This window comes from Hipposideros armiger, unplaced genomic scaffold (genome assembly GCF_001890085.2).
Source record: "Hipposideros armiger isolate ML-2016 unplaced genomic scaffold, ASM189008v1 scaffold_10, whole genome shotgun sequence".
Taxonomy (NCBI): Eukaryota; Metazoa; Chordata; class Mammalia; order Chiroptera; family Hipposideridae; genus Hipposideros; species Hipposideros armiger.
The window spans coordinates 2564349-2588084 of record NW_017731360.1 but is presented as its reverse complement, the minus strand read 5'-3'; the positions used below and the strand labels follow the sequence as shown (position 1 = coordinate 2588084).

Sequence of the window (23736 nt, the reverse complement as noted above, 5' to 3'; positions counted from 1 at the left end):
CTAGGCTTCCTGAGCCCTGGGTTGTAGTTCTTGAGTGTGTTTTTGCCTCACAGTTCTAGTACCAGTTTCAGAGATGGCCACTGCCCTGGTGGGTCAGTTTTGTGTTGTTGTGGGAGCCACGGGAGGCCCAGCTTGGCCTTGCTTCTTCGTCTCTTCATTGGTTGGTAAACATCTGTGTTCAGTCCCTCCCTGCTTATCATGTTCTGCTCTGAACCCTTTATTACATGTACAGTTTCCATCTCCTGAGAGCAGCCTTCTTAGAGTTTTCTCATTTCCAGTTTTAAAAAGCTCAGGTGAGGTCTCTGATTGGCCAAACTTGGATAAGAGGCCCACCCATCCTCCCCAACTCTGGCCAATGGGACAGAGTCACATAAAGACATAGGTAGCTATGTGGATGGAGAGGAGTTGGGGAGGGACATGCCCATGAGAAGGGAAGACAGAGGTCAGGTGTTGTCAAGGACAGATACTCCGTATCTGAAAGGGGAGACAGGAGCCTGAGCTGGACCACCCAGCTGCTCATCCCCAGGGTCTCTTTCCTGGGACACACAGTCAGCCCTGGGTGAAGATGGTGCAACGCGACTGCCCAGCACCCTCTGCTTTTAAGGAGGGACAAGGAGCGGAAAACACATCTCAAGTGTGCCCTGTTTTCTAGAAACATTTCTTTATTTAAAATTTAAAACCATATTACTTCATACAGCAAACTGTGCACTTTGATATATCACAGTGTCTTAGAAAGGAAAATAATTGGATTTGTTTGGAAATTTATTTACATTAGCCTAGAATGATTGGCAAGTAACACAGTTACTATGAAACCCAAATTGTTACAAAATGTTTACAAAAAACTATATTCATAGAAATTCTGCATGTCCACAAAGGGCATCCCCTGAATGGCCCAGAGACCAATGTGTGGGAACCATGTTGTGTGGGAGCAGGGGGCGTCCAGGCACTCTGGTCTGGGTGGTGGGACAGGCCAGGGGTCTCGCATGGTGCTGGCTGGGGGCTCAACCCAGGGGCTGGGAACCCAAGTCCCCATCACGGGAGGCCCAGCCAGGAAGTCAGTACAGGCAGAGATGGGGTGGGGGTTTGGAGCACAGTGACAGGCCCCTCCTCAGGGAGCTGGGTTCAGATGTGCTCTGTCCAGGGCCCCTGTGGCAGACCCAGAGTTAAGTGCAGACCAGCCTGACGCATGGGGCTGCTGAGGGCAGGTTGCTGACCACACTGAAACCCACTACAGATCTTTTCTTGCCTGTATGCTCCAGAGATGCTCTGACTCATGACCGGGCAGGACCACTAGCTAAAGGGTTACAATTGTAAAGAACAGACTGATCCGGGAGGGGCAGGAACGGAGGTCTGGGTTCTGCGGTAGGCCCTCTGCCAACTGCTGTTAGACATACTGCAGGGGAGAGGAGGCAGACAAATGGCATGGGCTGTGCTAGGGCAGGAAGTGCCCAGTTGGCCTCTCATCTTTCACCCGTGTCGCTGCTCTGCTCCTATCTCTGGCTCCTTGGTCATTCTCTTGACAGCTGGCCTCTGGGTCACATGGGGCTGGGGAGGTCGTCTGAAGTGGGACAAACTCTTGGCTGGCATTACTGGGTCTACAGTTGCTTCCCTGTACCAGCGGCCTCAGCGTTTTGATCTGTAGAGACACACTGCAGGGTGATTCGAGGTCTGTTCTGGAAGGCAGGGGATGAGGGTAGGGGGAATAACTGGGCATTGGGGCATCATATCGGCATGCTGGCAATGTCCTCAGGGCCAGTCCCTTTAAAAAGTGTTTTCCCCTAGCTGTGAGCTGTGCCGTCGTGTGTGGGTGAGGATCTGAGGCAAAGGCCTTTGCCACCTTCAATACTCCAGGCTTTTAGGGTATGCCAGGTGGAGCCTCATATCTACCTGGCTATTGTACAGACAGGTATTAGAGTAGGCCTCAGGAGCCAAGTGCTGGTGTGACATTGCTCCCCAGATACAGGCCTTGCTGTCTGGCTTTAGACAATCCCAGATGGAGACGAGGCTCCTTTGTCACTCCTGCCCTTCCCCAGGGGACACTGGCTGTGCAAGGGCCTCTCTGTCAGCTTTCCTGGTTCCGCCCTCTTCCTCAGGGTCTGTAGCCCTGGTGTATGCAGTGCCTTCCCCATGCCCACGGAGCTCTCTGCAGCCCCTGCCCCAGGCAGCCTCCATCCCAGACTTTCCTGCTGCAGCCCCCATCTCTCACCTGGTCCCCACCCATACTGGCTGGGTTATGTACACTCTGTGTGCAGACGTGCGAGGAGGGGTACGTATACACATGGGCTACAGGTCATATATACACTGTGCATATATATATATATATACAGCATATATATATATATCTTTTTACATTCATATATATATTGTACAGAACATTCACCTTCTACCAAAAACAGTTTTGTGACTTCATGTATGGCCTCAGCTCTGAAATTTTAACTCCAGGGCAAATGCAGGACTGAAATGAAGGCTTGATTCAAACTGGCATGGGGACAGAGGGCAGGACCCTTCCGCTGTGGCAAGCAGCTGGGCCCATTATGGGTGTGTCCAACTAACTTGGGAGACTGCTCCAGATGTGTCTACTCCAGAGGCCTGTCTACAGGGTTGGGCTCATTTTTTGTTTTTTTTTTGTTTTGTTATCGCTCTAGGGGTCTGGGCCTATCCCAGATATGAAGTCCATACAGCTGTGTGACCAGAGCTAGGCCTTTCCCACATGGCACTCCACACAGGACCATTCCAGATGTGGGCCAGAGTTGCAGATGTTGGTACGTATAGCTGGGGATGGCTTGGGAAGGGATCAGCTTCATGTTGAGTGTTGAACAAGCAGCTGCCAACCCCCACACAGTACCAGCTTCTGACTGTCCTGGTCTGACTTCCGCCCTCTGAGAGTGGGGTGTGGGGAGGGGAGTGACTTCTAGTCATTTGGAGTCTTCACCCAACACTGCCAGGCCCCTCCCCCATCCTAGGCCAGGATTTCCATCTGCCAGTGCCCAGGCGTAGGGAGGGAGCCAGCGTGCTGCTCTAGTTGAGGCAGTGTCTTGGCTGCTAGTGGAGGAGGCCTGCTTAAAACCAGAGGCAACTCTGGCCAAGGGGGGCAATTATCCCTCTTGAGAGGCACTCACAGAGTGGGGCCGCCTGAACCGTTACAAAGCTCTTAGGGTTTTCTTATCCATCTACAATAGAGAGACCAGTAACAGGTCAGGGGAAAAAGAGATAAGGAGAGCTCACTGTCCCAAAGCCCAAGGGCCTTGCTGGGGTACGCGTATGTCTCCTTACTGCTGCCCCTCAATTTGGCCAGTCTGAGCAGGTTGAGAGGAGGCACTGACACTTAGGGGTGGGAGATGGGGGGTGGAAGGTGGGGGCACTCTTCTGTTGTAGGGCTTGCACGTGGGGCCAGGCAGGGACCGTCCAGCAGCTGTTCAGGCAAGTCTCATCTTCTGCTCCATCCAAACCAGCTTTTACGCTCCCCGTCACTCCCAGCCTCCGACCTCAGCACCTGTGTGTGCACCCCATGTACGTGCACCCACACTGCAGCTCAGGTCCACACCACCTGGCAGGTGGGCCTAAACTTTAATTCCACATGATTTGCTTTGCTGGGCACACCTTCTTTCCCCCCCGCCTCCCGCCTCCCCCCCACAACACACACACATCAAGGTGTAGCAGCACCTTTAGTACTCTGGGAGGGACACAGCTCACACTTGGGCAGAAGTGGTTTCCACTGCACTTTGAACCCTGGGCATGTCTCAAAGATAAACACAGGATGTCAGCCAGAAGTTGAACATTAGCCACACGTATGGACATAAGGCTCACATGGGAGGGGAGATCAGGCAGCATGTAATCCATTTCCATTTAGGAGCCGAAAAATCATTTCCGTACACTTGGGGGACTTCCCTATCTGAATTGTACCTCTGATAGCCACTCTTCACTCCTTTGATGAAATCTTCCTACCCCATCCCACTTCTGTTTCTCTCTCCCATCACAGTCTGACTATGTGCATAGCCTCAGAAGAGCACGACATGTTCATGGAGCATTATACACAAAAGCACACACGTGTGTGTGACATGAGCATGGATGTAGGCATGTGCTAAGAAATTATACTGGATAAAGAAAGACAGTGGTTAATATCTGTGGCTGGTGAGAGCAAATGGGCAAATACCTTCATGAGAATCCTGTTCTCTGGAAATTGCAAAAATAGGTCGTTTTCCTTTCAAACAGGGCACTCTGCCTAGAGCAAAGGAGCCACCAGCCATGAGTCCCTGAAGTGTTTTGCCCAACTTGGCCAGTCTCCCCGCACCTATGCTGAGATAATCTTGGCAAATCTCTGTGACCGATGATCTCTCCCCACAGCAGAAGTGCAAACAGACCCTGGTTCCCTGCCTTCCTGATTGTCCGTCTCTTCTCCTGTAGTGAGCAGGAACATATGTGTGCATTTGAACACATGTATGTGAGCACACACACACACTTTCACAAATTCCAGTTCCACATGGCTTCTCACATATGACATGCACTGACCTGTGCTGCACGTCTGGCTAGTTCTGTCCTCCCTCCGGGTCTCTGCTGCACACACATGCCCACACACACACACACGTGTACATATGCTCACACGTGCATCCCTTGATGACATGGCTTCTCCTTTTAAATATATTTGGCAATGCTGCAGGTTTTATCCTGTCCTCTACCCTCTGCCATTTGGTGCACAAATGTGCACACACACACACACACACACTCATGCATGCATGTATACATACATATACTCACCAGAACCCCATTATGACATGGCTTTTCCTGTTTTTACATGTATGGGGCTCTGCTCCTTGTCCAGAGTTATCTCCCTCATCCCCAATTTACACACAACGCACACACACATACCTCAGAACCCAAAGGATTCTATTATTGCATGCCCTGGACTCTGTCAACATCCAAATTTGTCCTTCTCCTCCAGCCCCCAAAGTTCACACAAACAAAGACACAGACATCTATGCACACAGCACACACTCCTGCACCCAGAAGCTCACACCAGCATGGCTTTTCCTATCGTTACATGTGTCGGCTATGCTGCATGTCTGGCCCTCTTCCTCCACCTCCAGCGCACACAGCCTGTTGGAGCTGCTGTGATTCTGGGAACAAGCTGGTTTGGTCCTGCAGCTCAGCTTGGAGGGGGGACAGTACTTATCACATGAGCCCACTGTGCTCTCTTGCTTTGGGAGTCCCTGGGGGAGCTAAGAGTTTACCCTTCACCCCAGCTGAGAAGATCCTTGAGACCTAAAATAGAGCTCTTCCCTAATCAGGCTCCCCAAGCAGAAACAGGAGAGAAAGGGGAGGAGGGTGGCTGGTGTTTCTGGGTCTCTGTCCAGAATCTCCAGCCCCCTTTCCCTGCTCAAAGACTACCCTCTGCCCTTGGCCATGGGAAGCTCTGCTGGCCCCATCATGTTCTCTTTAAGGACACTTTGCTCCTAACCCTTCCATGTGTCATTCTGCTCCAGAATCTTAAAGCCACAGGCCTCTAGAGCATCTATCACCACTAGCTGGAACCCACAGGTCATCTGGTCTACTTCTCCCTGCTACCCCATCTGCCACTACTTCTCTGCTGTACCCCCAAACCCCACAAGGTTCCAGCTGCTCTGGACAAGAGACCAGGGGCCAGGATGGCCTTCTGTCTCTGTACGGGGTCTTTGGTTAATTCTCCAGGAGGCAGCTTCTCTCTTCCAACCCTTGGGTCCTCTACCAGCCACGATATTCTGCTCCTAAAAACTTTCTTTTTCTGGGGGATATCTTTAGGTTTGGCAAGTCCAGGAGGCCAGGAGTTCTTCAGGGCCCCTCTGGCTTTCCCTGTCTACCCCAAAATTAGCCTGTGCAGTAAGGCCCGGACCCCTCTTTCAAGGAGGGGTGACTTGACTTTCACTTTAATCAAGGCTACTCTTCTTCCAAGATGACAGAGCAGATCAAGGTCAACTGGCCAGGAATGGGGAGTTGCTGATGAGTAGATGGCAAAGAGCCCAAGCTCCCTAATGATTTAGAAAACAGCTTGGTGACCAGCAAAGTAAGATCCAATGGCTTGAGGGCCTGTGGGATTTCCATGGAATCCATTGTTCCTCTGGGCTTCAAATATTGGCCAAGTCTCTGGGCATCCTTTGTGAGAGATTCAGGGAGTCCTCTATCCTCTGGCCAGAAAGTGGAGAAGACTATGTTCCAACCACATGCCCACGTTATACTCCTAGAGAAGTGGGAGCCATTTGACATTGTCTGTAAGAATTCAAAATGGCGGCCTCTGTGCATTCTCTTCTCTCTCAGACCCCAAACTCCTCTTTTCACCTTTGCGGCTCTCTGACTTCAAGTTTGCCAGAACAGGGGCTGCCATGGGTGGTGCCAGGTCCAGGAGTTCAGGACTACATGAGCAGCCCCTGGGGGATGCAATGTTCCTTCTGCCCAGGCACGTGGGGTGGCCATCCTCCATCTCCAGCTCCCACTGGAAGCCAAACTATAACATCCTTAAGATGCCCAAGGTTTGTGTCTCTGGTCTCATCGTCAAGCCCCAGGAGACCTGGGCTCATGGGGAAGGAGTGGCAATAGAGCTGTTTGCCTATTTTCTTTGGCCTCTGCAGGGCCATGGTAGAGACTTCTGACTGTAGAGGAGAGTTGAGGGGCAAGTGAGTTTGGCCTGAGAGAGGCATGTGCTTCCTTTGGCCTTGGCTGTCTTGGCTGGCAGCTTTAGAAACCCATAGAAGAAACAAGAGGAGAGTGAAGCCCAAGCAGCTGGCCTGGGGGCCTGCTGGTTTTCTGGTAGGTAAGGGCAGACGGCTCCTGGCCCAACAGGCAGGCAGCAGCTCTGGTGCCCAAGCCCAGCGCAGGAACAGGGGACGTTCCTTCCAGCCTCCTTTGCTTTCCTCCGCCATGCCCCCAGGCCTGCGGTCCCTACCCTACCAGTGCCTAGGGGAATACGGGGGCCAATGATGTGCTGCAGGTCATGCTGTCCTTGCCTGGAAGCCGGCGATCATTGAATGTGTGCATGTTGATGACGGCGTCAGTCTTAACCATCATGGGAGGCTGAGGCTTGTGCTTGACCCGACGCTGGCAGGTAAGGGAGAAACGGATCTCGTCGGCTACGGTGCTGCAGAAGGAACGCTAGGGTGGGGGGTGGGAGGGAAAGGGGCACATGGGTGAGGCCTGACCCTGCAGCTCCAGCCAACTCCTGCCCTTCCTCCCAAGCCCGTGCTAAGGCCAGCTGGTCTCTCCCATCCCCTCACCCCACCCACCCTCGGTCCCCTCCCAGATGATTAGTTTGTATAGGAGCCTACAGCGTATCACGTTCTTGTTTGGAGACTAAGGTAGGCAGTATCATTTCCATTTTACAGATGAGCAAACTGAGGCTCTGACTGGCATGCACATTAAAGTTTGAGGAGTTTACTTGTCTGATTTCTCTCCACTAGATTCTGTTTCCTCCCTGTTGCGCCTAGCCGCCAGCCAGCACTAGTCTGGCCCAGCGTCAGGGTTTAAGAAACACTTGCTGAATGTGTGGATGACCCCTCTCCTGGGAGGGCTTCCAACTCAGGGGAGAGTCACTGTGCTTCCACTCAGAAAAGTCCAGCGCATGTTTCTCAGGTTGGGCAACATGGAGGCAGGTCCCTGCAGGGAAGCTGAGTTGCAGCGGCCTGGGTCCCTGTGAGTCCCCGAGAGGAACAGCAGCAGTGCAGCACTGCCTGCAGGTATCTGATGGCAGAGGGTGTCCTGCAGCTTGTTTGGAAGGCAGTGGGGGCTGTTGATGCCTCAGTTTACCCAATGAGGCCAGGACATCAGCACCCAGACTGCTTGGACACACGCTGTGTGGTACAAGGGAATGGAACCCGGCTTTGAATTCTGGCTCTGCCTCTTACCCGCCATGTGACCTCCCCAAGTTTCACCTTGTTCACCCACTAAACACAAAACATTATCCCTCCTCACCTCCCTTTCTCCATTCAAAAGTATTTACTGAGCTCCTGTTATGTGTCAGGCACTATTCCAGGTGTTAGGCACACAGCAGTGAAAATGACAGATAAGGTCCCAGCCCTCAGGGAGCTTATGGTCTAATGATGGGATAGAAACAGGTAATAACCATGTGAACAAAGAATTTCAGAGAGTGATAACTATTAGCAAGAGAATAAGACGGTGCAACAGGATAGAGAGGGGTTGGAAGAATATGGCACTCTGGGGGAAGAGCACTGCAGGGGGATGGATCAGCGTGTGCAAAGGCCCTGGGGCTGAAACGTGCTTGGTGTGTTAAGGGCTAGAAGGGAGGCTGGTGTGTGTGAAGAAGAATAAGGGAGGGGAGGGTGGGCAAAGACCAGGTCTGTAGGCTTTCTGTTGGAATTTGGAGCTCATTCTATTGTAAGAGGAATTCCTAGAGAATTTTTTTAAATGTATCATAATTGTTTTAGCCATTCCTTATTATTGGTCATTTAGGTTTGTTCCTATTTTTTTCATGTGCTAATTAACACTTCAATGAACATCTCTGTAAATAAAACCACACATGTCCTTGGCCACTTCCATTGGGTGTATTGCTGACTCAGGCTTGCTGGTTATAAAAAGCTCCATTTCATTTTTGATGGCTGGAAAAGCTGTCTGTTTCTCATGATCCCCTGTACATGAGACTTAATCCACACTGGCCCTGTGTTGCTTTGAACTTCTCTGAGAGGCGCTTCCCCCAGCCCAGTGGCCCTCAGCCCAGGTGCATGCTGAAACCACCCCATACACTTGCTTAAGATGCCACTGCCAGGCTCCACCACAGACCAATTAAAATAGAGTCTCCAGGAGTGAGGCCAGGATATTAGCACTTAAAAACACTCTCTCCTTGTGATTCTAATTTCCTACCAGGACCCAGAACCACTGCCCAGCCACACTTGCATTAATCAGTCAGATTGAGTCTACTTCTCCCATCTGAACGCTTGGGCTGGACCTCTTAACCCTTTTCTTTTTTAAACTTTTGATTATGGAAATTTCCAAATATATGCAGAAATATAATGAACCCCAATGTAACCATCACCCTGCTTCAACAATGACCCTGGAGGGTTTTATGCAGGGGGAATGAAACGGTTCGACTCAAGTTTTAGACAGGGTACTGGCTGTGGATGGAGAGCGGGTGGTAGAGACAAAGAGTGGAGGCAGGAAGGCCAAACTGGAGGCTACCGCACGTCCAGCTGGAGGTGACGGGGCTTGGCCTGGCGTGGAGCAACAATGATGGGAAAGTGTGCTCAGAGTCAGTGCAGAGGTGGGACTGGCCAGGCTTCCTGGTGGATCAGACGCAGGGCGGGCTTTGGGGAGGACGGGCTCAGGCAACACCGTGTGCCTGGCACACAAGAGGTGTGAGACCAGTGCAAACCCCGTGCTCGTCTCCCTCCCTTCCCGGTGCGGGCGCCCGTGTGTGGGGCTCACCTGCTCTCGCTCTGCTGTTTTCCGGAGCTTGTACACAAACTCGCCCACAGCCACTAGCACGGACAGGACCAGCCCGGCGGCCAGGACGATGAAGATGCCCCCGATCTTCTGGATACCCAGGGCGCTGGCCTCCTTGCTCTCCTCCTCGGGACACCCGCTGCCCCGCCACCACTTCTCCTTCATGATGTGCAGCTTGTCCTCCTCCTGCAGTTGTAGGATGGCGATGGTGATCTTGTCCCGGTACGGGGAGCCTGAGTGGGGGAGAGGGGACCCCGGCTGTCAGCAGCATGCGGTCCGTCCTGTGTGTCCCTGCCAACACCCTGGTTGGTGCCAGCCACCATCACTTGCCCTCTCAGTAAGCTCATAAAAAGGGGGACCTTATTGCCTCTCTTTATATCTATATGTAGTATGTGGGTGGGAGGAGAGGTCCTGACTGGGGGTGGGGCGTCTTGCCTGTGAGTCCCTGTCTGCACAGACCCCTGGGAGGCGCGCTCTATCTGGGCTGCATCAACAGGGGTGAGGCCAGGGGGGAGCAGGTGTGACCTCTGAACTGACCCCCACCTGAGTGTTTGCCTCGGCTCTCAGCTTAGGCCAGGGCTGAACTCGCAGGGTACGTGGCTCCACCCCTTTGTCTCTGGGCTGAGGGACTGCCACCTTTCTAGGCTCCGTGGGATGAGCTGGGAGAAGGAGCAGGAGACTGTGTGTGGGAGTGGACGGGGGAGCCTCCCCCAGCCCCCCACCTGCAGCCCCTCACTCACCCATGGGCGTGCCAATGCCGTAGCCCTTGGAGTCGATGAGGCCCCCGATCTGGGTGAGGTTGCAGTTCCTCTGGGTGACGTACTCGATGGTGGTGGACTCCATGAGCAGCGCGTAGTCTGCCGTCAGCGTCCTCTGGATTCCCTCCTCGTTGTTCTTCACCAGCGCCGAGGGCTTGCTGCTCATGAAGGCCCACATCTTCTCGAAGGTGGAGATCTTGGATTTCTGGGCCAGGAGGGGAGGGGGTGCACACACAGTTACTGAGCACACCAGGGACCAAGCCGTGCTCGCCCCGCCTAACAGGCCTCGGGGCTTGGAGCTCTGGCTAGAGTCCTCAGAGTGAGGGGGTGCCACCCATTGCTCAGACACAGACATGGAGGCCCTGGGCAGGTAGGTCTCAAAATACACAGCTGGTGACGGATAAAGCCGAACTTCAGACTCAGGCCCACCTACCTGGAAACACTTGGCTCTTGGCCATGGCACAAGGGGTTTTTTCACCCTGACTTTTAAAAAATTAATTTTCTTTCTCTAATATTTATTAAACAATTACATGCGCAGGCCCTGTTCTATGTGCTTTACCTGCATTTACTCATTGAGTCTTCATGGCAATCATAGGCGGCAGGTATGTTAGCCCCATTTTACAGATGGGAAAACTGAGGCATGGCTAAGTAACTTGCCTAAGGTCACTCAAATACTAAGTGGCAAAGCCAGGCTTCAAACCCAGGCTGTCTGGCTCCAGAGTCCATGTTTCTAACCACTGAGCAGCACTGCCTTACAGAAACCTCTGTGGGAGAAGAGAGGGAGAGGTGGATGCCAACGAGCGCAAAGCTCAGTAGGCTCTGGGCTCCCTATCTCACTTCAACCAAAGCGGGCCCCTCTTAGATACTGTGTCTCAGGTGAAGGTTTTGTCTGAGGTGAGGGTTCCTATTGGCTCTACTTCACTGCAGTGAAAGAGGAGCAGGGTGAGAATTGCAGAGTGGGGGCAGGCAGAACAGGTGTCTGCATGCCCCCTACCCCCATGTTCCCAGAATATCCTGAGCTAGATGTGGCTGCATGAATGGAACCAGCATCCCTCAGAACAGGCCTGGTGGGTGGGCTGCTGTGTGTGTGCCCCGCCTGGCCTGGCCTGGGAGATCAGAGAGGGTGCTGGGGCTGGGAGAGGGGGCTGACACCAAATGCCCCCTGCTGCTGAGGAGACTGGGAAACCCAGGGTGCACGGAGTTCATAAGATTTCTTGGGAATGGAGTGCCTGCCAGCTGCCTGCTCCCAGCAGGGATTGGTCCTGCCCCCGCTGATCCCAGGGGAGCAGGTGGCTCTGCAGGCCCCATTGTACCCGGCAGTTTCCAAGTCTGGCTGTGCCTGTCTGTGATGTCAGCCTGTCTGACTGGCACCCGGCCCAGCTCCGGTGTGCGTGATGGCATGGGTGTGCTCGCACAAGCTGGTGCAGGGATGGGGGATGGGGAAGAAGCTGTGTCTGCCAGGAGTCAAAGAACTGGGAGTGGGGGGAGGCTGGGAAGAAAGTGTACTTTCTCCTCTCCAGGTGCTTCCTAGCTCTATAAGGACTGTCCCCTCTGAAACTGGCTCCTGGAGACCCAGGCATACCGGGGGGAAGAGGGGGGGCCCAAAACAGCAGGCGGGACCCCGCTTGGAATTCCGTCTAAGCCCAGAATCTGTCAAGACCAGTGATGGCTCCTTTGGGGGCACCTTCACAGACAAGTAGCCCCTCCCCCACCGGCAAATTTATCTGCCCCAAAAGCCAAAGGCCTCGAAGGGCTCAGGTGCCTGGAGCTTCAATGGGTTCCACCAGAGCAGTAAGCAGGCTGCTCCAAGCTCCTTAGTTCTCAGCCTGTCCTATTTTCAGCAGTTCCTGCTCTCCAGCTACGCCACCTCCACAGTTACTCTCTCACCTCTGCAACTCTTAGCTCCAAACCTTCTGTGCTCTCTAGCTAGTCCATCCTCCCAGCTATTCCTCCACCTCAGCGTTTCCTGCAGCCCGGATGCCCCCTTCCCTGCTAGCTACTGTTGCCCTTAAAAATATCCCCAATTTCCAGCTCGTCTGACTCCCCAGGCATTTCTTATTTTCTAGATAATTTCTGATAGCCAGACTCTCTCCACACCTCCTTTCCAGCTTCTTTTATCCCTCAGGTCCTTTCTCACTCTGTTACTTTCCCTGCACAGATGCTCTGTGGTAGGAAGCTTCTACACGACTCCAGAGATACCCGTTCCTGGGACGCATGTCTGTGTAATCCCTGCATGTGGGCTGGACATAGAGACTTCCTTTTACTCCCCCCAGTAGTGAAGGGATGTCACTCTGGAGATTAGGCTACATGAGGCTGGACTATTGTCTTGTTTGCACTCATTCTCACTTGTGACCTGGAAGGAAGCTGGCTGTCATACTGAGTCACCCCATGAAGAGGCCCACATGGTAAGGAATGGAGGGCAGCCTCCAGCCAACAGTCAGCAGAGAACTGCATCCCACCAAGAGCCAGGTGGATGAGCTTGGAAGTGGAGCCCTGAGGTGACTGTAATAATTAGCCAACACCTTGAATGCAGCCTGGAGAGACTGTGCAGAGAACCCAGTAAAGCTGCGCTAATTCCTGACCCACAGACTGTGAGATCATAGTGTTGTTGTTTTTTTAAGACACAAAGTTTTGTGTAATTTGTTACGCAGCCATAGATAGCTATCTCTTACACATATACTCACACAAGTGACTTCTGTTTCCAGTATAGTTGCTTTTTCAGATAATCAATTCTAACTGTTCCTCTAATCAGCTTATCCAAGCCCAATCATCCCTGTTGATTGGACCAGGTATACACGCTCCTCAGATACTCTGCCCTCCTGTTGTAACTAAATACTATATTCTCCCATCAGTGGCTCCAGCACCTCAGCTCCTTCCATCCCAGTCTCTCCTGCTTTCCAAATTCTCCTTCTTCTACCAGAGCTGGGAACCAGGGGTTGATGAAGCCATCAGGGCTCCTCTTGCACCTCTAATGCATGCATGCAATCCATCCATCCATCCATCCTCCCCTTATTCACCATGTTCATGTTCTCACCTACTGACCCACACACTATCTACACACTAACTCATTCAACTAACCATCCGACCATCCACCTAGACTTTTACCTATCCATCCATCCATCCATCCATCCATCCATCCATCCATCCCTCCAACTATCTATCCATCCTCTTATCCATCTGTCCATCACGCAGCCATCCATTCACCTCTCCACCTCACCCATCTTACCCACTTAATCTCCTATGCACATAGTCAGTCACTGGTAAAATGTAGAGACCTGGCAAAAGTAACTCAACAATGCACCATTCGGGGAGCCCTGTCCCACTCCTGTCTCAGAACAGGGTAAGGACTTCTCTTTCGGCAAACTCCTCTCTGCATCCTCACCACCCCCCCCGTCCGACACCCTGATCCCTCCTATGCATAGGCCTGCCTGACATCAAAACATAGGCTCTTTCCAGTAACACTACAACATCAATAGAGACAGAAATTTCCGGTGGGGGCTGGAGGGAGTGTTGAGGCCCATAGGCTTTGAGGAAAGACACATGAAAGCCTCCAGTGGTAAAGGCCCAGAATGACGTAGATGGGAAAGAATACCAGAGAGCTTGGGCCAGTAAAGATGAGAGGTGACAATACAGCATGAAGCTGGCTATAATGATGATTTCAAGAGGTTTTTCTCTGCCAGCTCCAGTGTCAAATCCACTACCTCTGTCACGTTTAGGCGGATGGCTCTGAAATCTGCTTCCCAGAATGACCATCCACTGTACTTGTCCTGTATCATGGGGCTCCCATTCTCAAACATATCCACTCATGATCTCTGTTCCCCTTAAGTTCTTTCCTGTCCTTGGGTGATTCGAGGCATAACCCTGAAAAGCTTCCCTCTGGCATGTCTGAGGCAGGGAGGGATACAGTGAGGGCCCCTCCTGGGGTCTCGGGTCCCTCTCTCATCTCCCTGGACCTGGTCATCAGAGGCCTGAGTGCCCATCACTGGCCTGAGCTGTAGTCACCATCCCAGGGAACGGAGTCTCACATCCTATGGCTCCTGAGTCATCCCGCCTGTCCCAGCTCCCGTGGGAACCTTAATAAGCATTGCTTCAGGGCCAGTCACTCAAATCAATTAATGGAATCGTTTGGAGCAGTCAATTCAGGGCGACGTGCCAGGATGAAGAGACTTTTTTTATCAGTAAAATTGGCAAGAAAGTAAGTTTCAGCCTCACGACTTTCAATTCCAGCCTCCTCAAAGAAGTAAATTGATTTTCCCCAACTGAAGATACTTAATCTTGAGAATTTAACATTTCTGTACAAAAAAATGTATATATATATATATATATATATATATATATATATATATATATATATATTCCAAAGGGAGCTGAATCTGGGGGATGTGTGCAGGGAGGAAGCAGCAATGTGTGATTTCATGCGAGACCGGGGTATTTTCCTTGTTGTAAAGGAGACCTTTCCCAAAGTAATTGGCTTTCTTATTCCTGGGTATGGAGTCTTGGGCCTTATTGGATCCCCGTGCTCGAGCAGTTCATCACGTCTCTTGGTTTATTTCTGTGGGGCCCAGGAGGCCCGGGAGGCCTCCCTAAGGTTGCTGCCTCTACCTGCCTGGCCAGGACAGACTTGCTGACCCTCTGGCCCAGCAGCAGCCTCTGCTGTCTGCACATGCCCCTGAGGCTTGCCTGTGTGGGGCTGCAGGCTGGCCCCTGAAGCGGGGAGCCAGGACGTGAGAGCTGCAAGCTGGCCCCTGCAGGAGGTGTCAGAGGGTTAGGGCTACAGGTTGGGGGGTAGAGGCGGTGGTGGGAAGGGTCAGCTCCATTGCATGGGTTCTGGTGTCACACAAACCTGGGTTTAAATGCCATCTCCTTCTTGTGCCATAGGCAAGTGGCATCACATTCCCCATCTATAAAATGGGGGTGATCTTAGCACACAGCCTGGCCCGTAGGGAGCACTCAGGAAGTGCCTGGCATCATTATTTCTCTCTAAGGCTCCTTAATTCTCTTTAAAGCTTAGTTTTCTCATCTGGAAATTGGGAATAATAATTTCTATAGTACAGAGTTGCTTAGAGAAATTAAATGATGTCACGCTCAGTGGTAGAAACTCCAATGCAGACAGGGGCCACACAGGGTACTGTAACAAGTAAAGAATGCTGAGTGGAATTCTGATATCTGGACAGAGCCATGCCTGTCAGCTCCTGACAATTGTTGCTCTGCGGGAAAGCTGGTGTAATGATGTTCTATCTTTCACATTTTCAAGAAGCTGGACATGTGAATTTTTTTAAATGCAAAAATATCTCAATTTTAAAATGCTGGCAAGTAATTAAAAAATATAACCAATGTGTGGCCCTCAAAATCATATCTGTGGGATGAAGAGGCCTGCGTGTCACCAGTTACAACAATAAAGATAGTTAGCATTGGGGATGGCCGGTTAGCTCAGGTGGTTAGAGTGCAGGGTGCAATGCTCATAACACCAAGGTTGATGGTTCGATTTCCACATGGGCCACTGAGATGCGCCCTCCACAACTAGATTGAAATAACTACTTGACTTGGAGCTGATGGGTCCTGGAAAAACACACTGTTCCCCTTCCCCAATTAAAAAAAAAAAGCTGTGTAATATTGAGCAGATATTAAATTAAAAAAAATAGCATTTATAGCATATGGACACTGTATCAGGTGCGGTTCTAAACTGTTAATGTGAATTATTCCGTTTAATCATCTCAATAACTCTAGGAAGTGGGTATTATTATTATACCCATTTCATAGATGAGAAAACCAAGGCACAAAGCGGTACTCAGTAACTGAGTGGTTTTCAATAACTTCCCAGCATCCCTGGCCCTCCCGTTGCCCCCGTCGCTGCTCCTCTGCCTGCCTGCTCATGGTCTCTTCTGTTCTGAGGACCTCTGGGCTCCTCCTAAAGTGTGTAGCTCTGTCCAGAGGCAGATGTCCATCCTATGATAGAGGCACCACAAAGGCCCAATCCAGAGGGACCTGGAAGAAGGGAGAATCTCCAGGTGTCCCCTGGCTGGTCCCGCTCCAGTGTGCTCCCTTTTGGGACCCTTCTTCTCAGTCTTCTGGGTCACCCAAGTGGAGGGACATCCAGAGGAGAGAGCCTTGGATTTAAGTGCTCCTGTGTACCTGGCACTGGGCTAACCACTGTACACGCTACAGCTCATTGAGTCCTCTTGTTAATTGCCCCATGCTGGGACTCAGTATTCATGCCATACAAGTGAGCAAATTCAGGCTCAGGGAAGTGAAGTGACTTGCCTAAGGTCATCCAGCAGAGACAACACCCAAGACTCCAGTCCTGGTCTGTGTGACTTTGAGACTGATGTGACCTGACTGTGCCAAGTGCACGCCACTGACCTCTGTCTGGTCACTGCATTTTGGTCATCTCACCCTACTTCTGCTTGAAGGCAGGGCTAAGGCACCATCAGAGAGGCCAGCAGATAGGTCAGGGGAAACAGAAAAGCTGAGATGGAGGAACGCCCTCCTGAGCCCTCCGGCGCACGGAGGAGTCTGCTGAGCAGCTGGAAGGCAGGGTGTGGACCGGATGGACTCTCCAGGTGCCTTCCAGGCTCAGGTGCTAGGACTGGGAAAGGCTGTGCGAGGGGGAGGGCTTGATAAAGCCAGGGAGCCTGGAGTTCTCCGCCCGGCTCCCATCCCTTTCCTAAGCGGCTGTCCTTCACACGCAGCTCCGCCCACATATGGTGCGCCTCCCCCACTACAACCCGAAGAAGGCTCAGTCCTGGGAGAAGCTTGCTTCTGACATCCTCTCCCTTCAAAGCGGCCTCGCCCTCCCTGCAAAGAACACGCTTTCCCCACGTTCTCCTTTACATTTTGCCTACATATTTTTACAGCCAAACAGTGCTTTCAACGGCCTCCTTTTTCATCTCCTAATTAATTTTTATCTGCCAAGACAGAGGGAGGACAACACAGGAGATGCTGTTTGTGATGTCTGCTGCTCCCTGACAACTCTTCAAATGAAGTTTCCTTTGGAATGATGGGGCTGCCTCTAGCCATGCATCTCCCAGGCTGCAGGGGGGCGGGGATGGTGAGGGACTGGGAGCTCCCCTGAGAGCCCAACGTCCCTGTCTTTGGACAGGAATGGGTTCTCTCCCTCGAGTTCTACCCTCAGCTGAGGGGCTTGTTAAGATGGTTTGCAGCCTAACCAGGAACACTGGCTAACCACAGAATTGAAGTTCACCTGCCCTGTGCTCTGGGACATTCAGGGGTGTCACCTGCTTGGTTCCTGTCCTCAACACAGTCGCCTGATTGGCTCCACTTGGCTCCTGTCATTTTTAAATTCCATCGTTTCATTCAACAATGGCATCCTGACACACACACACACACACACACACACACACACGCACACACACACGAGCACATATATACACTCGGTTATCAGATAGACTGCCTCATTTATTATTTGAGCCACTGCAATGTACCAGGACTGTTCTAGGTTGAGGATACAGCTCAACTGACTATGGCTTCGCTCTTCCCCAGCTGACTCCTGGACTGGCTGGCTGGCTCCTTAGAGAAGTGATATGGACATAATGACAAAGAGCACAGGTGCCAAGGCCAGATGGCTTGAGTTCAAATCCCAGCCCTGCATTCCACTAGCTGAGTTTAGGCCAGTCAGTGTTACCTCGGGTTGCTCTCTGAGCCTTACTTTCACCGTGTGTAAAATGGCAATAATAATCAGGTCTATCTTCTCGAGTCTCTGTCTTCTAGGGTTGTTATGAGGATGACATGAGTGAATACAGAAGTCCCCCCTCCTCCCCATCGTCAGCGGTTTCACTTGCTGAGGTTTCAGTTACCCGTGGCTGACTGCAGTCTGAAAATATTACATGGAAAATTCCATTCCAGAAACAAACATTTCATAAGTTTTAAATTGCATGCGTTCTGAGTGGCGTGATGAAATCTTGTGGTGTCCTGCCTAACCTTAATCCTGCCCAGGACATGAATCACCCCTTTGTCCAGTGTATCCACACAGTATAGCTACCTCCCACCCCGTTAAGTCATGTAGTGGGTATCTCAGTTATCAGATCAACTGTTCCAGTATCACAGAGCTTGTGTTCAGGTAACCCTTATTTTACTTAATAATGGCCCCAAAGTGCAAGAGCAGCGATGCGGGCAATTCAGATACGCCAACGAGAAATCACAAATTGTATGTATATATAGGAAAAAACCATAGTATGTATATAATAAAGTTTGGTAGTATCTGTGGTTTCGGGCATCCACTGGGGGTCTTAGAATGTAGACTTCATGGATAAGGGGGACTACTGGACAGGTGAAATGCTTAGAATATTGCCTGGCACCTAGTAAGTGCTCAATAAATGTTACCATTGGGCCGGCCGAGTGGCGCGATGGTTAAGAACTCGCTTGGGATGCCAGAGGGCCCCGGTTCGGATCCCACATATGAGGGCCAGTGACACTGCCCTCTACAGCTAAGATGCTGAACAACAGCTCGACCTGGAGCTGGGCTGCCGTGAGTTGCTGGCGACGGCATAGGCTGCAGTCCCTGTGGCAGTGGGTTGCCATGGACTACCGTATGTAGCCAGCAGCCAGCGTGAGCGGCCAGCAGCCGCAGTGAGCGGCCGTCCAGAAGCCGGCGACTGATCTGCCTCGCCAGGGAAGAGCGCAATGATGGTGCCAACTTGGGCCAGTGAAGCAGCGTCCTCCACAACTAGATTGAAGAACAAAACGACAGCAACTTGTCTGTTCCCCTTCCCCTAATTCCCCAGCACTGTTCCCATCCCCCCAATTACCCAATAAAAAAAAATAAAATAAATGTTACCATTATTGTTGACTTTGCCAATGTCCCTTAGACATCCTATGGGTACTCCTGGAGCCAATCCTTGTTCAACCCTAGTGCTGGTCTTGACATAGACACTCATGGGCAGGGAAGGGGACCACCCCTCTGGAAGAAGACCCTAGAGTGGGTGTGGGAGAGGGTACTGTGTGTGCAGTCAGAATATGTGACCTTACATCCCGGCTCCACCATCGATCTGCTGTGTGATCATGGGTAAGTCACCCAGCCCCGCTGGGCCTCTGTTTCTCTAGGTTAAGTGCAGGTTTCCTCCCAGCTCTAACTTGAAGGTGACAATAAAGAGGCTACCACCTTGCCCGGGGCTGGGGAGGGATGACTGTGGAGGGCGGGGGGAGGTGGGGCGGCGACGGGAGTTTGTCCAGGGGTCTTCTGAGAGGGTGCTGTGCTTCCAGCTCCTCATCTGAGGCAGGGTTAATGTATCCACATTCAGGCCTTCTCTGCCTATATAACAGACCCACTGCTGCTGCCAATGAAAGGGAACCCGAGTGAGGAGAGCTTCACTGGAGTTAAAGCAGGAGACAAGGTGGCCAGGCATCAAGAGGAATTAATTGGCGACCAGGAGAGTCAGGAAGCAGAGTTGGTTCTGCAGGGGAATGTAGAGTGGCTGTTTCTGGCCAAAGGCCCTTGGGAGCATGGGCCCTTGAACCTCAGCATCCCAGCTGGGAGGCATCATCCGAGTACCTCCCCCGACCTCCCCCTCCCCCACCGTGCCATTTGCAGGGAAGGTGGATGAGGGCAGAGCAAGCTGCAGGAGGTGCCGCTTGATGCCAAGGACAGTGGCTTGGTGGGGAGCTGGGACTAGACTCTGGGAAGCCAATCTGAGAATCTTAGCGTGGAGGGAAGCAAGGGCTCCCGATCAGCGGCACGAGCCTGCACCAGCCTTGGTTATGCCGCTTCCCTTTGATCGGGAGCCCTGCTTAGAGACGCGCTCATGAGTAATGCATGAGAGATGCTCTGGCACAGTCAAAGGGCTGGGCCCACAGCCTGGGATAGGCACAGGCAGGCACGCGTGCGCGCACACACACACACACACACACACACACACGTACACGCATGAACGGGCCATTGCACACACATGCAGGCACACGTGTGCAGGGGCCATCACACACACACAAGCTATGACACACATACATGGGCTATTACACACAGGCCCTTCCTCCCACATTCACACTAATTCAGGCACACCCCAAATTAAACAGACAGACATTTAAACAGATGGACATGCATATACTCTCCATACATATGTGCAGGTAGGCACACACTTGTATACACTCATAGACATATTTCTACATGCTCAGATCACAAAGATGCATGCACACACATGCTCATCAGCACATACACACACATACATGCAGACACTCATGTCTAAGCACAAACACACATGCACTCACACAGGCAGCCTCTTGTGCACGGGCACACATGAGCACACATACACACAGGAATGCACATTTACGTGCATTGTATACTGCTATACGCACACATTCAAGTATCACACACTGCTCACACACATGAACACACATACAGGGTCCCAGGGAGCTCCTAACATGCCCATGACCATGCTTTTCTCTTCCCCTCATTCTAAGTACATGGCAGTGACCTCTTAGGAAGGCTGCCGTTGCTGCTTCTCAGTGGCAGCAGTAACATCCAAGAGGGGAGACCTTTTCCTCTCTTTTCTCTTTGCTAAGACGCTGCTTCCACCCTCAAGGAGGGACACGGAGGAGGCCGGGGTGGGAGAGAGTGCTGGTGGGGCTCCAGGGCCCAGGTGGTAGAAGGCTTTCCCATCCAACCCCTTCCTTCTCCTCTCACTCAGGCCCCATTGGAGGCTCAATTCATCGCTCAGAGGCTTAACCTGGAAGGAGGCAAGGGATGGGGGCCAGGGCCCAGAGGCAAGGGACACACCCCAGGCTTCCAGACTGATAGAGAGCAACTGACTAATAAATAGATAAATGGACCTGTAGCCACAGAATCCGCAAATCCTGACCATTTCTGAGCAACAGGCCAGAGGTTCTCAAAGTGCGGTCCCTGGCCCAGCAGCATCAGCAGCACCTTGGAAATTGTTAGAAATGCACATTCTCGGCCCCACCCAGGCCCACTGAACCAGACTCTGAGGGTGAGGCCCCAGCAATCGGGGTTTGCCCAAGCCTTCCAGGTGATTTGGGTGCACGCTCAAGTCTGAGGACCATGGCCCAGTCCACGGGCCTGGGAGGAAGGCAGACCTGGGTCAGCATCTGGCTTCTGCAGCTGTGAGTCCTTGGACAAGCCACTTAGCTGCTCTAAGCCTCAGTGTCCCAATGTGAAGTAGAAATAATTGTAGTACCTACTCATAGGCGCTGTCATGAGGAAAAAGGAGGCAAGTATTTAGCATTGTGCCTGGCTCACTGAGCTCTCGGCGGTGGTAACTATTGTTATTATTACTTTAATTTCCAGAAGAACATTTACAGCTACTGGTTCTCAGGGTCGGCCAGTCTCCTAAACCCTCAGCTACTCTAGTAGAAGATGTAAAAACATTGGGGAACTGAGCCAACACCTTACAAAGCAAAGTCATGGCCAGATCCCCATAAGAGCAGTAAATTAAGGAGGGGACAGGGCTTTATCTGGACACCATACATGCTAAGGAATGTTCACAGAGCACTTGTTCAAGTTTTAAGCCTCCTGCCATCCTTGGAGGATGTGCCCCCTATTTCCCTCTCGGGAGTGGAGAGCTCACCCCCAAACTCAGCCAGCCTCGTGGAGATGGATGCACTGAGACCCAAAGCCAAGGGCAGGGAGGGAACACACTGGTCTCAGGGCCTGTTTGTGTGTCTGGCTGCACTTCTCCCCTCCCCTTCTCCAGCCTCATCTCCCCACCTGTGCTCCTCTGATGATTTAAGGAAAGGTGGCACACTCATACTGCTTGTCCGCTGTATGGAAACTTTTAGGATTTGTGCTGGGACCAGCCCAGGTGACCACATCCCACAGCTCCCCTGAGTCAACCGTCCCCGACAGGGAGAGGCTGAGCCCTAGGGATTTCTGGCCCCATGGCTCTGTGTGATTAGGGAAGAAAGTAAATGGTGTGGGAGGTTCAGCTTGTGTGCTGCAGCGGGAGGGAGAGGGCCTTACCTTGAAGAAGGTCATGGTGGCCCCATCCTTGACAGCCCCGTACTCGATTTTGGTTTGCTTGGCCAGGTCATCGGCAGAGTCGATGGGCGATTCCATGCGCTCCACAGTCAGAAAGGCGGCCAGGTTGGCCGTGTAGGAGGAGATGATGATGAGTGTGAAGAACCACCAGATGCCACCGATGATCCGGGTGGATAGGGCTTTGGGCATCAGTTCAGACCCTGGGAGAAGGGAGGAGACAGATGGCCTCTGACAATGTCCATCCAGTCCAGGGCCGCTTGGGTCCTCCAGGTCATGGACTCCACTGACAATCTATAACAACAGCTGAGACCCTTCCCCTAGGCCAGTGGTTCTCAAACAGTGGTCCTTGGACCAACAGCCTCAATATCACCTGGGAACTTGTTAAAAATGCACATTCTCAGGCCCCACCAAGGACCTACTGAATCAGTAACTTCAGCGGTGGGGCCTCACAGTCTGGATTTGATAAGCCCTCTAGGAAATTCTGATGCAGGCTAAAATTTAAGAACCACTGCTTTAGAAGAACATGGCAGCATTTCACAGGCTTGTCAGACCTCCTGATGTCCTTCTGTGGACCCCTGTGTGGTTCCACGTTCAGAACCCCTGGGACTCAGAACCCCTGGGTTCTTGAGTGAGTCCTGCTCCTGACTCTCTGTGTGATTGTGTGCCAGACCCTCTCCCTCGCTGGGACTCTGCAAAACACGGGGAACCATCTTTCCTCTGTCCCAGCCTCACACATACATCATGATGCTGCAAAGATATAATTTGAGGAGAAATTGTGTTGGAAACACAAGTGGTATACAAATACAAGATTGCTATGTGGTGATTTGCGGGAGGAGAAAATCAACATTTTTTGAAGCTCTTTGCCAAAATAGATCGCTCTCCTCCCTGACCTTGGGTGTGGAGCACAATTTAGATGAAACCTTCTAACTGAAGTAATTAACTAGGTGGCTTTCAAGAGATTTAAATAGCAAGTGACTCCTGAACTTTCCAGAATATTTGGACCTGCAATCTGAAAAGCGTCTGCTTTGATATGGATGTTTTTTTTTTTTCTCAAAGAAATCACTCAAGGGAGAGGTTTTTCAAATACACAACTATTTTCCTCCCTCCTAATCAAAACCTCACAGGGAATACATCAGGGGCCAGTGCTTTGAATAGCAGCAGGAGATGGAAGAAGAGAAGCTATTACTGCATCGAGGGGCTTCCAGGTCTATCCCAACTGTCACTGAACAAATATGATGGACAAAGAAGCAAGGTGAGGCTTCAGGACACTCATTAACAGCGGAGACAGAATGAGGCACTTCCCTTGAGAGCTGTCTGTCACTTCCCACCAAGACGCCTCAGCTTCCTCTCCCTACCAGCCACCCCCAGCCTTACCTGCCTGGCCCTCCCCTAGATTGCTCCTGGCGAAGGCTAGAGCTGCTCCCCACCCCCCAGCAAAGGAAGAATGACTTAGTTTAGTTGTTTGCTTGGTGAGCTCCACCAGGCTCTGTTGGGGCCCTATCCTGGCCCAAGCCCCTGCCCTGACCTCTGCCATGCGTGGGAGAACATTCAGGTGGGGCACAGGTTTCTCTTTCCTTTTCCTCCTTCATTCAAGTGCCCAGCACAGTGCTTGGA

At 51.9% G+C, this 23736-nt stretch overlaps 1 protein-coding gene across 2 annotated transcripts in view; it reads right to left on the bottom strand.

The window, feature by feature from the left end:
- Positions 1–2423: 2423 nt before the first annotated feature.
- Positions 2424–23736, bottom strand: part of GRIK3 (glutamate ionotropic receptor kainate type subunit 3) — a 229115-nt gene continuing 207802 nt past the window's right edge. Inside the window, exons 13-16 of one of the 2 annotated variants that reach the window (XM_019658746.1) lie at positions 22105–22322; positions 10161–10383; positions 9403–9653; positions 2424–7119 (exon numbers count right to left, since the gene is read on the bottom strand). In XM_019658746.1, coding sequence (XP_019514291.1) covers positions 6925–7119; positions 9403–9653; positions 10161–10383; positions 22105–22322 — 887 coding nt within the window. In that variant the 3' untranslated portion in view covers positions 2424–6924. Of the gene's footprint in view, positions 7120–9021; positions 9654–10160; positions 10384–22104; positions 22323–23736 lie in introns of those variants that run through there. The other variant, XM_019658736.1, reaches the window with a different exon arrangement.